Here is a 19,873-nt window from a genome sequence, read left to right on the forward strand (position 1 = left end):
TATGCTGTATACCACATTCCCATGTGTTATTTATTTCATAAATGGATGATTGTACTTCTTAATATCTTTCACCTATTTTATCCATCTCCCTATTCCCCTACCCTCAGGCAATCATTAGTTTGTTTTCTGTATTTGTGAGTCTCTTTCTGTTTTCATTTGTTGATTCATTTGTTTTGGTTTTAAGAGTCCGTATGTAAGTAAAGTCATATGATATTTGTCTCCCTCTTCCTTATTTCGCTTAACATAATACTCTCTAGTTCTATCTATGTTGTTACAAACAGATATTCTTTTTTATGGCTGAGTAATATTCCAGCATGTGTGTGTGTGTGTCTGTGTGTGTACCATATCTTTTTATCCATCATCTATTGATGGACACTTAGGTGGACACTTATGCTTTCATATCTTGGTTATTGTAAATAACGCTCTCATAAACATAAGGGATGCATTCATTTTTTGAATTAGTGTTTTGATTTTATTTGGTTAAATACCCACAAGTGGAATTGTTGGATCATATGGCAGTTCTATTTTTAATATTTTACAGAATCTCCATGCTGTTTTCCACAGTGGCTGTACCAATTTACATTTCCACCAACAGTGCACAAGGATTCCCTTTTCCCACATCTTCACCAACACATTTTCTTTCTTGTCTTTTTGAAAATAACCATTCTGAGAGATGTGAAATGATACCTCATTGTGGTATTAATTTGCATTTCCTTCATGATTAGTGATATTGAGCATTTTTTCATGTTGTCCACATAAAATATGGTATAATAAATACAATTATTTGAATATTATTTTTCTTTAAGTGATGGGTATACTTCATAAAATAACACTCATTTTATAATAATGAAAAGATCACAATTTACATATAGTTGTTAAAGATTAGATATATGGCTAGGAAAATAAATAAAATAATAGTCATCAAGAAATCATTAAGTTTAGGGCACCTGGGTGGTTCATTTGGTTAAGCCACTGCCTTTTACTTGGGTCATGATCCTGGAGTCCCGGGATCGAGGTCCTCATTGGGCTCCCTGATCAGTGGGGAGTCTGCCTCTCCCTCTTACCCTCCCCCCTCTTTTGTCCTTTCCTTCTCTCTCAAATAAATAAATAAAATCTTTAAAAAAATCCTCTAAAGAAAGCATTAAGTCTAAAAAAAAAAAAGAAATCACTAAGTCTAAAAAAAAGAAATCATTAAGTCTTGATATAGCTTTTAAAACTAATCACATTATTGTCACATTTTTTTTACATTTTATTTATTTATTTATTTGTTTGTTTGTTTATTTATTTAGAGAGCCTGAGGGGCAGAGAGAGAGGAAGAGACTCCCAAGTAAGCTCCACGCTAAGCACGGAGTCCAACCCTGGGCTCAATCCCACAACCCTGAGATCATAACCTGAGCAGAAACCAATAGTCCAATGCTCAACCGATTGAGCCACCCAGATGCCCGTCTTATTTTTAATTATCCAGTTCAGAAACTGGACATTTCTAAGATTTTCTGCAAACTACTTATTATTAGAAATAGGCTCTAGACCACATATAGGACTTCTGGCTCAAAAATTTTTAAGATTTCTTGTAATTGTTATGTATATCTATATATATATATTGCAAACTGTCATACAAGCAGTCATAGACTTACACATCAAGGTAATTGCACATTCCTTCTACACATGCATTAGCCCTTAATTCATTTCCTCTTTTTCAGACAATAGTAGAAATCATATTTTTATTACATTGTCATTAATTTAAATACAACCATTTTCTTGCAACTTTCTACTTTATAGTAAAAGCATTATTTTCAAATGTCTTCTCACTTATTACTACAATCTAAACTTTCTGAAACGACCTCATTAAATAAGTTTAGCCTAAGTCTTTCCAAAGATGACAATAATTATTAGTTTGAGAACGATATTTTATGCGAAGATAGGAATAACACAAACAACTGCATTAGTATGCAAATAAACAGGAAATATTTGTGTAAATAATCAGGATAGTATGGTTAACATAAGTAATGTGATGAGGCACAAATTTGGAGTTTGGAAAAGTTCTCCCTAATTTAGAAAGTACTGGCAAAAATATACAGGGAAATTTATTTTCATTCTAAAAGTTAGAGAATCAATTCCATGACAGATCTCTGCACTTGTTTTTTTCTCTTTTCCTTACCATAATCCCTCCTGGTTCATTTCTGCATATTTAAATCCTACATGTGTTTGAGGTAAATGTTAGAACCTACCTTCCCAAAGAATTTTAAACAGGTTAAGCATATTTTAAATAATTATATTTCATACTATATATGCTATCTGTTCCTATTAAAAATTCTACCTACTTTATTTTTAAACTGTTTGATGCATTAAATTGCGAGCTTTAAGATTTTCAGAAAAGAAATATTGTTCAAATAAATACAAGAGATTGAAAATGCTCACTAGCAAAAACCATACAATGTACAACACAAAGAATGAACTCTGATGTAAACTATGGACCTTGGGAAATAATGATTTGTCAATGTAGGTTCATGAATTGTAACAACTGTACTACTCTAATGTGAAATGTTGGTGGGAGAGTCTGTGCATGTGTGAAAGCAGAGGGTATATAAGAACTCTGTGTATTTTCTGCTTAGTTTTGCTATGAATCTAAAACTGCTTTAAAATTAAAGTCTATAAAAAATGCTTCCTAGTAATTATAGACATTTTCATGATGTTTAAGTTATGAGTAAACGTTATTGTAAAATTGTAAAATAAAAATCCAATTTAAATAAACCTCATATAAATATTTCTAAGTAAATAACAAAGACACCTCTTAATGAGGTAAATTTGGCTACTAATAAAATTAAATAGTATAGTTTTAATTTGCTGTAAAAAAATCTCTATGTGAAAGATATTTGACCAGTATAAATACATGGAGTAAAGTTTTTGCTTAATATTTTGCTTACATATAAGTAAATACTTGTTCAAATATGAAGGACAAAATAATTTTGTGAAAAACTAAGAGAATTGTGGATTAGAGTTAGATACGAAAATATAGTCAATAGATATATAGCACATTATTTCTGAGTTTCCTGTAAAAATATGATTTCCATACACTCTTTCCATCATAATATTGAACTTATTCTTACAGATACATTTGAACCAATTTGAGAAAACTGTAACATAAATTCTAAATTATGTATAAAACTTACATGCTTTGTGGAATTTTTGTTTAACATCATGAATAGTAGATGTTTGCACCACCTGAAAAGGAAAAGAAAATATATAGAGAGAATTATTTTAAAAAAGTATTTATTTGTTTGCTATATTTTTAAGAAGAAAACATAATTTAGTAAAGTATAAAATTATTATGAAATAACCAGTGTGTTTTGTTTGACTTTTTATTCATTACTGCTTTGACAACCTTGAAATATTGCATCTGTATGCCTTTTCCTAAAATTTTATTTTTGTATGTAGCAATAATGATGTCATTATATGAGGTTATTAAATGGTCACCTCAAAAATATATTTTTGAATCTTCTTTGTCCATAATATTCAATTTCTGGTTTCCAAACTGGTGAGACTACCAATTAAAATATGAATAAATATACAAGATAGACAGAAGGTAAAAGAGTTTGTAACAGAGAAGCTTCAGTATATGAGGTTGATTTATATGGGCAAAAGAGGAAAATGTTTACTACAGAATATCATCTGAAAAAATATCCTATCCAAGCCCCCTAATTAGTTATGTTATTAAAATTCCCATCTCAAAATGGTAAGTCTATCAAAATTCATGTTAGATATATTAGATATATAATTAGATATATTATTAGTATTTATTCATGTTAGGTATATGGATTCTTCAGAATTGCAAAATGTATGAGGATGAGAATTCTATTTAAACACCTCAAGCCAATACAACATTTTTTTGACTCTCTGACTTTGTTCATATCAAACTTGCTAACTGAAATTTTTCTCTACCTCTGGTCCCTTTCATTGGCTTATGAAAAAACTCAACAATACTTCAAGATCTTTAACAAAGGACAAATCCATGGCCATGTAAGAAAATATATTTCCTTTCTCTAAACACATATAGAATATTGTGTTCATGATGTATTTTATTGCTACACTAAAGTCTTACAGCTATTTTGAGAGAGTGAAGTGAATAATAAAAGTGCATAAAGGATGGCATATAAAAACACCCCAGGTAATTCTAATTAACATTATTATATTATATTTAATATTTAATTAAATATTAAAAGTATAACAATGAATGCATTGATTTTACCATATTCCTCTCTCTGATTAATAGACCTATAACCAAGGGTGGGCTACATTATTCATAGAATGTTTTTTTTCTAATTTCTTCTATGAATATGGTTTACTAAATAAAAAAGTTCTAAGATTGAAGCACAGAATGATGATATTAATTCCCATTTGGGTAGTGTTGTAAAGAACAGAAGAACCTTAAAGAATCTGTATGAAAATTTCAAATATTTCATAACATTGCTCTTATTTGGAAGAGGTTATAAATATTTATAAAACAGTTTTTAGATAGGGTAATATATATTTATATACTTGAACATATTATACTTCATTTTAATATTGATGATTTAACTCTTATATTTGAATTATATTTTTTAAAACATGGTGCTTTAACATTGTTCTGGTTTTATCTTACCACTACTTAAACACAAAGAAATTTTATATGTTGCTTTCTCTGATAAGGATGCCTAAAATCCATATACTATTTTCTAGAGTATCAATTATTTGTCCACCCCTCATTTCAAGGGCCATCTAATTTGGAAAAACAAGTAATTTTCATGATCAATAGCTCGTTAGAGTTCACTGTTGCTCAGCTCTCACTTGATGAAGGCATATTATTTTGTGTTTACATGCTAGTTGTTCCAACCATCTCTGAAGTCCTTGAGAACAAAGACCTGGTGTTATTGCAGTCTGCGTTTCAACATCCAGTGCACCATATAAAATGTAATAATGTTTAACGTCACTTCTGTTGAAACAAAAAAATAAAGCTGTGAGTGCAAATTCATGTGAAAACAGAAGTTTTTAAATCAGGTATGAAAAATCTTTCTCAAGTAGATTTCTGTGGAAAAGCTATGTTTTCCTAGAATAATTTAAAAGAAAGTGCTGTGAATTGTTTAAGACTGTTGAATCACAGACCTGTACCTCTGAAACAAATAATACATTATATGTTAAAAAAAAAAAAAAAAGAAAGAAGAAGATAGCAGGAAGGGAAGAATGAAGGGGGGGAAATCGGAAGGGGAGATGAACCATGAGAGACTATGGACTCTGAGAAACAAACTGAGGGTTCTAGAGGGGAGGGGGGTGGGGGGACGGGTTAGCCTGGTGATGGGTATTAAAGAGGGCATGTTCTGCATGGAACACTGGGTGTTGTACGCAAACAATGAATCATGGAACACTACATCAAAAACTAATGATGTAATGTATGGTGACTAACATAACATAATAATAAAAAAATAAAACTAAAAAAAGTAAATAAAAAATAAAAGAAAGTCTCCTAATTTGATATATGCATTTTTTCTCTGAATTTGCAAATTTTCAAAACTAAGGTTATATTCTCCTGAAGGAAACCTACGTGTGGAAATGGGTTGTTATTGCAAGCTTTTAACAAAGTTTTTAATTTACTTTTTAAAAATTACATTTGACTTTCACATGTTAGAAAAGTGCTGATTTTGAATAAATCTTTGAGAACTGCCCTAGCTGGAGCAATTTTAGTCAAATACAGAAGAAAAAAAAATAATTAACTATTAAATGATTCAGACAGTATTGCTCAATTAGCCACAAGACTGTGCTTGATCAACTCCTCCAGCCCTTCTGTTGTACTCAGAACACAAAGAGAGGAAAATATGATAATTACCAGAGTATGTAAGACTTCTGATTACTAAAATCGATGTCTCTGTAGCTTCATCAGAAAGTTTATTCATAATAACTTACTTTTTAGCCAGTTTTAATACCTCTTAAAAAAGACAAACTATCATCACAATAATTTGTTCACTTTTATAAATCACAATTAATTGTGCAGATGGGAGACATAAGTATTCTGACATCTGAAATCCTGAAATTCTCTTCATTAATGTTTCTTTCTCATTAGAGGAAATTGATCTTAAAATGTTAAATAGACATGGTAAATGGTGTTTGTTAGTTGAATCAAAAATTTACTTCTAATTCCAACTGATCGTGATTGAGTTTTGGGTCACTATTACTTTATCCAACAATTTAAATTGATAGACTTTGAAAAAACTTTTCACATTCAATGGAAATCTAGGATCTGCTTGAATCTGCTGCCTATGCAGATACTGCAATATTACACAGTAAAACTCTTTTTGTACTCTTGCTACTTTTTAGAACTAAATTTCAGCTACTTTCTCAGGAACTCCTTGAAATGAACAGATGTCTTCAGAATGCTGCTTATCCTGTTTAAAGAAATGAAAATTAAGGGATAAGGAAAAACAACAACCTCTTTGAAATTCATTTGACAGTAATTGCCATGACCACACCAAAAATTGTCAGTAAACTTTGTTTAGAAAAGAAATGTGTCCCGCAGTAAAGACACAGAAAAACAGAATAAAAGATGAATTGAATAGAAATGAATAAATGCAGAGGCATGAAAATACACACACGCACATACAGGCAAAATATTTGGTGCAGTTTTGCTAACTGGCATGAGCTTTTTGTTCCTGGTTTTTGGGACACAAGGAAGAGTACTAGCCTGGAGAATCATATTTTAAGATTGATTAATTCAGGAAAGTGAAAAATATTCCTCTAAGAATTTCCATTGGAAGGTTTTACATTAGCAAATGGGATACATACTTGCATATACTGCATATATTTTACTCGGAATGGATAGGAAGTATTCTGAGTAAACAGATATTTTACAATAAGTAATCTTCAGATCGTAACTAAAAATATTTTTATGATATATTTGTTCAGCTTTATTGAGGTATAATTGACAAATTAAATGGTAAGATACTAAAACTGTGCTATGTGAGGATTTGATATACATATGCATTGTTTGTTAAAGAATTTCCCCCATTGAGTTAATTAACGCATCTATCACCTCACATTTTTTGTCTTTGGTGAGGACATTTAAGTTCTACTCTCTTAGCAAATTTCAATCATACAACACAGTGTTATAAGCTATAGTCATCAGGTTATACAATAGAATCACTGACTTTATTCATCTTATAACTGAAATTTTGTACTATTTTACCCCCACCCCCAGCCCCCGGAAACCACTTTTCTATTCTCTGTTTCTAGGAATTCATTTTTTTTTAATTCCATATATAAGTGATATCATGCTTTGTCTTTGTCTTTGTATTTGTCTTTCTCACTGTGACTTATTTAACTTAGCATAATGCCCTCCAGTTTTATCCATGTTATTATAAATCACAAAATTTCCTTTTCCTGGTTGCTGAATAATATTCCATTTTATACACACAGACACACCAAATTTTCTTTATTCATTCAACTCTCAATAAACACTTAGGTGGTTTCCATACTTTAGCTTTTGTAAACATTGCTGCAATAAACATGGGGATACAGATATTTCTTTGAGATACTGATTTTACTTCTTTTGGATATATACCTCAAAATTGGATGAATGGATCATATGATAGCTCTATTTTTTATTAATTTAATTAATTCAATTTTATTTTATTTTATTTTTTTGAAAGAGAGAGATAGTGCAAGTGGGTGGGGAGGGGCAGAGGGAGAGGGAGAGAGAGAGAATCTTAAGCAGGCTTCACACCCAGCTAGTCTGAGGTGGGGCTCAATGTTACAACCCTGAGATCATGACCTGAGCTGAAATCAAAAGTCGGATGCTTCACCCACTGAGCCACCCAGGGACCCCTATTTTTTATGATAGTTTTATTTTTAATTTCTTGAGGAACCTTCATACTATCTTCCAAAATGGTGGTACTGATTTACATTCCCACCAACAGTATACAGGGTTCCCTTTACTCTACATCCTGGCCAACACTTGATACACTTGTCTTTTTGGGAAGATTACCATTGTTAACAGTTGCAAGGTGATACCTCATTGTGGTTTTAATTTGCATTTTCCTGATAATTAGTGATGGTGAGCATCTTTTCATGTCTGTTGAGCATATGTATGCTTTCTTAGGAAAAAATACCTATTTTAAGCTCCTTTGCCCATTTTTAAATTGGATTATTTGTTCTTTTGCTTTGAGTGGTATGAGTTCCTTGTATATTTTGTAAATAAACCCCTTAGTGGATATGTGGTTTGCAAATATTTTCTCCCATTCATAGGTTGCTTTTTCATTTTGTTGATGATTTCCTTTGCTGTGCAGATTTTTTCTTTTTTTAAGTTGATGTAGTCCTGCCTTACAGTTTTAAGTAGAAGAGGAAAAAAATGACAATGAGATATGAAACTGTTTCTCTATTTTTCTCTTTGTTGTAAGTTATTTTAATGATAAAAGAATCTTTAGTAATGAACTGACAAAATCATGAAATGATTTTTATCATTTAAATTATCTTTTTAAACAAGATTTAATCATTTTAATTCAAGTTTCATTGAATGCACTTCTCAAAATAGGTTGTGTCATAAATGTGGTTCAAAACAATACACGCTTATTTTTCACACACACTACATGTATATCACAGAGCGGCTTATGGATCTACTGCACATTTTCCTCACTCTAGGATCTACACTGAAGAAGCAGACATCACACAGAACATTGCTTATTTCTAGCAGAAGTTAAAAAAAGAAAAGATGGTGAATTAGATTAGGTTCTGAAAGCTTCCCTCAGGAAATAAATGCATGCTTCTCACCTTCATTTTATAGCACAAAACAAGTTACTTCAAAGAAGTAGGCAAGTTTAATTTTACCAATCTCCTGTGTGAGGACCTGCCAAAAATTCTTAATAAACAGCACAATGTTCAACGGGGTTTACCTTTCTGATCATCAAATATTTGGCCCTCTATCCCTTACATTTCAAAATACACACACACCATGTCCTCATCTATGTAGCCATCCTCTTGATGGATAGATATAGATATATAGATAGGTTTTATGTTATATATTTTAAACATTATTGTAGTATCATAGTAGTTGGAAAATATGAGTTCCTTTAGCATGTGGGGGGATGGGGAGATAGGATATGAAATACAATTCAGTTTTCCTCCTTCACATAAAGTGTATGCTTTCCATCTTTGACCAAGACATTAACTTCTTGGGCACATGAGAGAAATAAAAATGGTCAGATCATCAGATGTTAAATAAATATAAGATTGGCTCTTTTTTTTCAGTTTCTTTATCTTTTTGTTATTCCTTTTTTTTTAGTTTTTATTTTAATTCTAGTTAGTAACATACAGTGTTATATTAGCTTGAGGAATGTAATATACAATATTCAATAATTCCATATGAGATCAACTATTTTTTACATGAATTATAAAATTACTTCTATCACGAACATGTCATGTAGAGTGTCCATAAAATTGTGACTGTAAATAATAATCAAAATTTCTTTTTCAGTGAATATGGCAGACAGCTCAGCCTCTGTCCCTCATGGTACAAAAGTGGTAACTACGAGGCACAGCAGCATTCTTTTCCCCCTTGTACAGCTAGCATTTCTGGAAAAATAACTTTTATCAATTTCTTTCTAAAGTAGTTTTGAAGGACATAGGCTTCTAGAGTGTACTTTTGTACAACCATATAATTTATGATCCCAATGCAGACAATTTTAAGTCTAAACAAAATGTTATTATTAAATACAGTTAAGGAGTCCTACCACTTCTCTTCTGGACATAAGGTGTCCTAAACAGCTACGATGGACCTTAAAGAAACTGAATGTTATTGAGACCTAGAACTTAGATCAATTTCAATGCTTGATATATATTATTTGCTATTCTTTCATCTATTACTTTGATATAGATTATCATTTTTCATCACCGAAGTCTGTTTTCTCCTAGTGTAATGTTGTAATTAAATCATTTATCTCATTTTTGATTTAAATTAATATGGAATGGAGAAATAGCATTGAAAACCATTAAGAATACTGCTAGCAGTCGTAACTAACATCACTGAATGCTTAATAAGAGTCCACCACAATTCCAAGACCTTTACCTTTATTAAGTAATTTAATTAACATACCATCTTTATGGCTTTAGATACAACATTATCTTCATTTTACATACAAGAAAACTGTGGCTCCAAGTGGTTAAGTAATTTATCTGGGTGACACAGCTAACAAGTTACAAGAATGGACTTTGGATGCAAATAACCTGGTTCAAAACTTATTCTTCACCATAGTACATGACATAGCAGAGGGGGTGAAAAAGGTGTAGGTAGAGGAATGGAGGAAAATATATTGAATATTTATCATTATAAGCACTGCTTTACGATCTATACAGATAGGCACTTGATCATAAACAACCTTATGAAGTAAGTGACACTGAGATTTTTTAAAAGGTGAAAAAATTGTGGTCATGAAATATGAATGTCCTCCTGAAGTTATACAACCAGTCACTTAACTAATATGGATTTAAAAAAAAAAAAAAACTTGAGAAAGTATTCACTGTCATGTCTTGCTGTTCATAATATTTATTCCAAGCATTATATTTTGGATATTTATTATACAAATCAATCATTAGCCATTATACAAATGCAAATAACATTTGTATTTATTAACATAAAAGGATCCAAGCTAACAACTAATATGATATGGTAAATATGTGTGGAGTTTGTTGTTTCATTCAAAAGTATTAGTTGAGCACCAACTATGTACCAGTAACTTTTCTATGTGTCAGAGTGGAAAAACTCTCTCTTTCTCTTTCTCTTTCTCTCTCTCATTTTATTTTAAAATAATAGCCAGCACTTACGTAGTGTCTTATATGTACCAGGAACTTTTCTAAACAGTTAAATCATGTGAACTCCTAACAACCCAGAGTTCGGTACTGTTACCCCAGTTGACAGAGCAGAGACTAATGCACTCAGATGTGAAGAGATCTGTGTCCTGTCCCATAGCCAATAAGAAACAGAACTGGGTTAATTATAAGCAGTTTTATACCTGAAAGCACTTTCGAAAATACTATGGCCCAATGGCACACATTGAACTAATATTCAATTATAACTAATATTTAAGAAATGAGACAGAGAATAAAGAAATACATACGTAATATATCCAAGGATGACAAGTTCTAAGAAGAAAACATAAAGGAGGTAAGAGATGTGAATAATGGAAAGAAGAAATATGATTTTGATAGGAAGAAAAAGATGTATGAGCAAAAGCCCAAGCTAGATAGCAAACTATGCAGATAGCTTGAAGAAGATTCTTCCAGACAGAAGTAACATCAAGGACAGAGACCCTGATGGACCACCACATCCAGAGTATTTGAGAAACAGCAAGCAGGCCAGTGTGTTCGGAGCAGAGTGAGTTAGGAACAGCGTGGTTAAACACATGACCAGAGAGATGAAGGTGGGAAATAATGAATAACTTTCTAGAATATGGGAGAGTACCTTGGATTTTCTTCTGAGTGATATATGTAGCTGTTGGAGGGTTTTCATCAGAGCAGTGACATGATATAACTCAAGTTTTAAAAGAATCAGTCTGGCTTCTGTAAATTGAACAGACACTAGGTGACAATTAAAATGGTACTGCAATAATAAATGATTCACCTATAATAATAAATTCCAAGTTCTATTTCACCAGGTGATACTGTGGAACATGTATGAGCTGTAAGTATAGCAGATACAAACTCTAGTATATTTACTGTTTTGCTACATATTCCATGGGTGTTTGGTGAAGACCCACATAGATCAGTCGGTATGTTAGAAGTGATAATGATTTGAATTTGGATGGTAAAGTTCAGAGATATATTGTGTATAGAATAAAATGATATACTGATTGATTGAATGTAGTACAGACAGGGAGAAATTCTAGAGAACTGAAGCAGATTGATAAGCTAAGGTGAGACTTTCTCTGTCAGCTCATTAAAGAATTAGCTCCACACATGAATTCTCTACTGATGGAAACACTTTGATCATCTTGCAATCACTTGCTGAGTGTTAGTGTCTTCAGCCTCCTAAATGAATAACCATGAGGCAACAGCAGGGACCCATCTGAAAAAATAGCACTTTCCATCACACATGCATTATGTATTATAGTACTCCACATGTTGGTTCCTCCTTTTAGGATGGATGTGATGGTGGATGATGTGACTATTTAGAAGAGACGTAAGCTGGCAGAGTGGATATGGTGTCATTTTGTGCAGAAGCAGAGCTAAGCTGTGAGTTCAGATTTTTTTTTCTATTATAGCACAGTATAGACCCAAGAAGAAATAGCTTGAAAATTAAGTATTTTAGTGAAGTTGTATTTACATATTTAAATCATGACATACTTGGACCATTAATTTAAGTTAGAGGAATTCTATTGCCAACAAAGTTCTAAGAAGACATTATGTTCCCCTGAAACTAATAATACAGTATATGTTAACTAAATTGAATTTAAATAAAAAATTAAAAAAAAGAAGATATATCTATGCAATGCCAGAAATGCTGATTGAAAGTAAAAGCAAATAAGTACATTTATGGATCTCTTTTTTTATAGTTGTAGAAAAATGTACTTGATTTTTTTCTTCTCATTTTGAAATGAAGCAGATTTCATTTTAGCATTCAACAGCTCAGGGTTTGTGGCTGTTCTTGCTGTTTATATGCTTCTTATAACGTCGAGTTAAAAGAATTCTACATAAAATATCTCTTAAGACAAAAGTAGTTTCTCAGGAATTTTAGTGTGAAAGCTCTTTGAAATTTTCCTATCTGTAAAAAAGAAGTAGCATATCTTCTGAATGTCTCAGGGATTCTATGTTAAAGTCCTTATTAAATTAAATTCAGATTACAAATGGATTTTATTAAATGATGTTAATGAGAAACAGATAATAAATAAATATTCAATGGCACACAGACCAGTACTGACAAATGAAGGCCTCAGTTATATAGCCAGTAATTCATCAAATATTTTGCTAAAAGAAATTACAATTACATTACATTTTTATTTTTAAGAAATCAAATAGCCAATAATTGAAAAGTCAGAAATGCCCAAACATGAAGTAATATTAAATGTTTATTTTGGAGGCAGTGAAAATGTGTAATAAGGAAACTTAAACAGCAATAAGAAAAAAGACAGGTGATAATTAATTCACACTTTTTACAAAATGATGTTAAAATGATGAGTTTATAAGAAGGCAGAGGTACAGAATTCTTGACTTAAGAGGAAGATCAATTCTCAAATAAAATATCCAATATGTTGATGTAGTAGGAAGTTCACAATAAATCTCTAAAAGAGAACTAACTTCTCATAGGAAAATAAATAAGTGTGACATTCATAGGCTTTATGTGGTGACAGACTGGTGGGCTCAGGTTACTTAGCTGAATCCCAGTAGATCAACAAGGATTGAAAATTATTTGATGACTGTCAGTTTAAAAAGCCACTAATAAAATATAACATACTAATGTTACGGAGCCCGAAAAGTTTGCACATTTGAAACTCTTAAATGGGTAGAGAATTCATCTTTGCTTTCCTTCCCAAATTCTCCAGAGGTGTCTCTATAGCTATCTGCCTTCAGTTAAAGCTTGAAAAGCTGAGGATATAAGGCATTTAGAGGAGATAATTTCTACTTTAGAAGATTGCCCTTTACTATTAGAGATGTCCTCGGGATGATCCGCCAGTGTGTCGGGACTGTTTATAACTGGAGAAGGTTTCTAAAGCCGCTCTCAATTTCTGCAGTAAAAAAGAAAATCATCCACTTGGACTTAGCAGCTCGTTCATGACTCTATTTTGGCTTGTGTCATATTATCTTGTGTTGGACTACTTACATGTGATTATCCATCAAAATACAGAGAATGTCTGAAAAGGAGGGAACTTTTTTTTTGGGGGGGGGGGTTTGGTTTGGTTTTCACACTAGTGTTCCTAGGATCTATTACAGTGGAAGACTGGTATTCTTCAATGTATATGAAAAAAAGAAAGAAAGAAAAACAGGAAAGAAGGAAGGAAGGAGGAAGGGAAGAGAAAGGTGATATTCTGGGGTTCTGACCTTGCAAGATATTCTTGTAGGAACTTGATGATCCATTGAACACACTTAAAGGGTAATATCAAGTTCAAACAAGGATTGCCTCCAAACCTTCGAGCTCTTATCATGTAGCCATGTAAATAACATAGATTTCACAGCAGATGGTAAGATGCAGTGTAAGCATACGTAAATCTAAGATCACTCACATTTATGTATAATTACACAAATTCTAACAGAAATATAAATTTTGTCATTGCTATATTCTATGTTGTTAAGAAGCACAAATGTGTATTGTGAGGATGTTAAAAGGCTTAAATGATATCAATGTCAGTTTCCACTTTCTGTGATATTATGCCTTCAGACCTCTTGCCCTGTAGCCTTTAGTTAATTAAAAAACAAAATGAAGCAAAAAATGGAATGTTGAATTCTTAATGTTGCCTTAATTTACTCCTCATTTGTTAAATACTACTATTATGAGTAATAGTACAGGAAAGAAAGTTGTTACTGGATAATTTTGAGCATTACAATCTATAAAAGGAACAATTAAAAAAAAGTATGTTGTATTTAAATAACATTAAGTTCACAGCAACACGTTCAGTAATGATTTTGATAGCTCTTTATTGGGCTAGCCAAAGTACAGTAAAATGTTAATCTGGACAAGGCACACGCCTAAAATATAATTTCTTTTAGTTTATTTGGAAAAAAAGAATCAAAGAAAAGCACAAAAATACCAAAACAAAATTATTCCTCAGAAGTACGTTATGTTAAGCACAACTTTTAATCTTTTTTGTTTGAACTGTTAGATCATGAAAAAACTAAGAACTCTTTCATCATGAACTGTCTGATAACTAATACACTCTGCTCATCTTCAGGTTTTGTCAAGAGTTTAGCTAAGCTAAGATATTGCTGCTTTGGCATCTGTTTTGTTTGCCCAGCAGCCTGCAGTGACCTTTACCTGACACCAGCCCTTCAGACAAGAGCATGCCCAAGAGAGCAGCCCTCAGAGTCATAAGTAAATGTCCATTCTGATAGGACTTTTTCAACAGCCCTTGGGACTAACAGTCTCCCCTGTTTCCCAATGACTTTTCTTAATGTGCCCCTAAGATAAGACTTCCTTGGGGCTTACGAAAAGCCCCTATTTTGGTCTGAATTGACTAACTCGGCCTTAAACCAGGAACCCCTAGCACTCCACTCACACAGCCTAATAAAGGCCTGGGCCTCAGGTCTTGTCTGTCTATATCTGCACCCTGTCTTCTCTCACCTCCCCATGTAGCTCCTTGATGCCTGCTGGATACTTTCCTTCAGAACCTGTGAGTAATAAACTTCTCTATTTTCATTTCTCTTGTGGTCTGTTGTCGAACCTCAGCTCACCATCTACCACCCTGTGCTCCACTTAATGTGTATTCATTTGACAAATTCATAACAGGTTTATATACAGAAGATTGCCTTGATTCATTACAAGTTCAAAGAGCAAAATCCCTGTTAAACCAAACATAACTGAAATAAAATGGTAATGGAATATCATATTCCTTTTACCTATAATACCACATTCTATTCTATTGTACCTGGATATATACATTTGTCTAAACCATGTGGACCGTAACCACATTTGATAGAAACTATGGTATATTTATTACATAATTATTCTGTTTTGTTACATAACGTGTGTTGTCCAATAAAGATTAAATTAGAAATATATGTGCATATATTGATTACTTTAAGGCTCAGGTGTATCCTAAAGATGCGCCCAGTGATTTATATTTGATTTAAATTGTTTTTTACTTACTCCCCCATGAGTATGCACATACAGAAAGAAAAAAATAAATAACTTCAACACTTTTATCACAGTGTGAATATTCAAACCTTCCTTCATTTTATAGTTTTTAATATATTTAAATGATGTGAAAACTTTTATATTATGTTTACATCTGTAGATTTTAATTTGTTAGCAATATTCAAGGCCATGGGCCATAGGCATTTCCTTATGGAAATCCCTACTAGAAGGTGGCATTCGTTCAGATGACTCCAGTGACATAGCTTGCCTCAGTAAAATTTAAGGGAAAAGAAAATAAGGACATTGCCCAATGTCACAAGCTGATTAAGTGTGAGAGGTGGCTGAGTATCTTCAAAATCAAAGCAGAGCCCAGAATTCTCTGGTGCCTCCCAAGTGTGGCAGTCCTGAACAGGCTCCCAAAAGATTTGCTTCTCAGTTTGACTGAGCTCTCTGTCTTCAGTCTTTCTATTGTCCATTCTATCTTCCACATTGTTACCAGATTTAATTTGCTGAATGTATATCTTAAAATACTATCCCCCTGATTTGAATGGAAAGAAAAAGTCCAGATGCTAGAAAGTCAGCTAGGCCTCTACCCTCAGTTCCAGCCAAACCTTCCCTTCTGTTTGCTCTATTTTGCATCATCACACCATTGACTTAATTACAGTAAGCCAGAAAGCTTGTTACTTTTCAGCTTCTTTACCTTTGATATGTTAATTCTTCTTCCTGGAATGCTCTTTGTCCACCATCCATGCTATATATATATATGAACTGAAGTATAGTTGACATGCAATATTACATTAGTTTCTGGTGTACAAGAGAATGATTGGGCAATTACACACATTATGAAATGCTTACCACAGTAAGTGTAGATACTATCTGTCACAATACAAAGTTATTACAATATTACTAACTATATTCCCTATGCTGTACTTTTCACCCCTATGACATATTTATTTTTTAACTAGAAGTTTGTACATCTTAATCCCCTTCACCTATTTTGCTCATCACCCCACCCTCTGACAACCACATTTGTTCTCTGAATTTATGAGTCTTTTTCCCTTCTTTGTTTTGTTTTTTAGATTCCACTCATAAGTGAAATAATACGGTATTTGTCTTTGTCTCACTTATTTCACTCAGCAAAATCTCTTCTAGCTTCAACCATGTTGCAGCAAATGCTAAGATTTCATTCTTTTTCATGGCTGAGTAATACTCCAGTGTTTGTGCACACGTGAATCTGTGTGTGTGTACCACATCTTCTATATCTATTCATCTATTCCTGGACACTTAGGTTGCTTCCAGACCTTGAGTATTGTTAATAATGCTGCAATAAGCATAGGAATGCATATATATATACATACATATATATATATATATATATATATATATGTATGTATATATATATATTCATTAGTCTTTTTGTTTCTTTGGGTAAATACCCAGTAGTGGAATTATTGGATCATATGGTATTTCTATTTTCCACAGGGATTGCACCAATTTAAATTCCCACAAATAACACATGAAGGTTTCCTTTTTTCCACATCCTCACCAACATTTGTTACTTCTTGTCCTTTTGATACTAGCCATTCTGACTGGTTTGAGGTGATACTGTGATTTTGATTTGCATTTTCCTGATGATTAGTGATGTTGAGCATCTTTTCATATGTCTATTGACTATTTGTTTGGCTTTGGAAAAATGTCTATTCTGGCCTTCTGTCCATTTTTTAACTGGATTATTTGGTTTTTTTTGTATTGAGTTGTATGAGTTCTTTATGTATTTGAGTATTAATCCCTTATTGGATATATCATATGTCTTCTTCCATTCAGTAAGTTGCCTTTTTGTTTTGTTGATGGTTTTCTTCATAGTGCAAAAGATTTTTAGTTTGATGTAGTCCTAATTGTTTTTTGTTTTATGTTTTGTTTTGTTTTGTTTTGTTTTTGCTTTTGTTTCTCTTGCCTGAGAAGATAGATCCAGAAAAATACTGGTAAGGCTAATGTCCAAGAGTTTATTGCCTGTGTTTTCTTCTAAGAGTCTTATGCCTTTGGGTCTACATTGAGGTCTTCAATCCATTTTGAGTTTGTTTTTGTGTGTGGTGTGAGAAAGTGGTCCAGTTCCATTCGTCTGCATGTAGCTGTCTAGTTTTCCCAAAACCATTTATGAAGAGACTGTTTTTTCCTCATTGTATATTTTTGTTTCCTTTGTCCTTGATTAATTGACCATATAAATGTAGGTTTATTTCTATGCTTTCTATTCTGTTCTATTGATCTCTGTGTTTATTTTTGTGCCAATACCATACTGTTTTTTTTGTTTTGTTTTGTTTTGTTTTTGCCATACTGTTTTGATTACTACAGCTTTGTAGTAGAAATCTGGGTTTGTGATACCTTCGATATGCTAATTCTTCCTGGGATGTTCTTTCTTTTCTTTTCTTTTCTTTTTTAATTTATTTATGTATTTGAGAGAGAGAGAAAGAGAGCAAGCACACAAGCAGGGGAAGGGGCAGAGGGAGAAGCTGGTTCCCCTCTGAGCAAGGAGCCTGATGCTGGGCTCAATCCCAGGACCCTGGGATCACCTGAGCTGAAGGCAGAAGCTTAACCTACTGAGCTACCCAGGCGCTCCCTGGGATGTTCTTTCTACCTCACCGATGCTAATTAAATGTAACATATATATTTTTAAAATCCTTTTGAGTGCCTCCTTTCACTGAATTTAGCTTTTTTTCTCATCCTCATGCCTAAACCTCTATCAGATGAATAAGTATTCTTTCCCTAGCTTTCATAATATAATTTGTGTTAAACTTGCATATGCTATTTGCCATGCTATAATTTGTTTTAAAATGTGTAATCTGTCTTTCCAATTTGACTCATGTATATCAGGGTAAGGAAATCCGTTTAACTTTCAACCTCAAGTAATCTAAAGTATAGTAGCTACTCATAAATTAACTATTTGTCTAATTTGAATAACATGTCTTTCTTGGATATACATTTGACATTTGGATAACATGGGTTTGAACTGTGTGGGCCACTTGTTCACAGATTTTTTTGCAGTACAGTACTGTACATGTATTTTCTTTCATTGTGATTTTCTTAGTAATATTTTCTTTTACCTAGCTTGCTTTGTTGTAAAACTGCTATATATAATACATATAATATTCAAAATATGTGTTAACCAAATGTGTATGTTATTTGTAAGGTTTCCAGTCAACAGTAGATTATTAGTACTTAAGTTTTGGGGGAGTTAAAAGTTAAACATAGATTTTAACTGCATGAAGGTCAGTGCCCCATGCCCTCAAATTGCTCAAAGGTCAACTGTAGTCACAATTTCATTGCTAGATTTTTTTACATAGACTGTTATCTATGTTTTATGTACTTTTTAAAGCATGTGTTTCTAAAATTATCTTAATTCAGGCTTGACTTAATAGGAAATAAGATTTCTTTTAATAGTATAATAGTCCCCTCATAATTTTCTTCCCTAGTGGTTAACATTTCACTTTTCAGGGGCGCTTGGGTGGCTCTGTTGTTAAGCATCTGCCTTCAGCTCAGGCCATGATCCCAGGGTCCTGGGATCGAGCCCTGCATCGGGCTCCCTGCTCAGTGGGAGGCCTGCTTCTCCCTCTCCCACTCCCCCTGCTTGTGTTCCCTCTCTCACTGTGTCTCTCTGTCAAATAAATAAATAAAATCTTTAAAAAAAATTATCTTTTCATCCTATCTTTACATTTCCAAGGAAAACATGATTTATTCACTTTCTTTGATCTAAAAACATGTTATTTCAGCTAAAATTTTTGTTCTATATTTACAATTCAAGTGTTTGGGAATTATTATTTTACCTTGTCTGTCAATAACATACAATTTTTAGAATGAAATCCAAGAGGAGCCTGCTATGACATGTTCTAATTTTGCATCCAAGACATATTTATTGTACAAGAGCATTTAGGTCATTTCCATGTCATCCAGTTCAATGCTTCCCAAACAATGTAGGACAAAATATCACTCCTTAAGAAATTCTATGATGCATTTGTAAAATACAATGAAATAAATTGCTAGAAAAAATAAAATACTGATAAACTAATTACAATTCTCATT

General features: G+C 32.5%; 1 protein-coding gene across 1 annotated transcript in view; it reads right to left on the reverse strand.

The window, feature by feature from the left end:
- The window catches only part of TECRL (trans-2,3-enoyl-CoA reductase like), a 113,791-nt gene that overhangs the window by 83,776 nt on the left and 10,142 nt on the right, over nucleotides 1-19,873 (reverse strand). The window contains exon 2 of the mRNA XM_078068182.1: nucleotides 3,171-3,222. Coding sequence (XP_077924308.1) covers nucleotides 3,171-3,222 — 52 coding nt within the window. The remainder of the gene's footprint in view (nucleotides 1-3,170; nucleotides 3,223-19,873) is intronic.

Source organism: Halichoerus grypus, chromosome 3, assembly GCF_964656455.1.
Source record: "Halichoerus grypus chromosome 3, mHalGry1.hap1.1, whole genome shotgun sequence".
NCBI lineage: Eukaryota > Metazoa > Chordata > Mammalia > Carnivora > Phocidae > Halichoerus > Halichoerus grypus.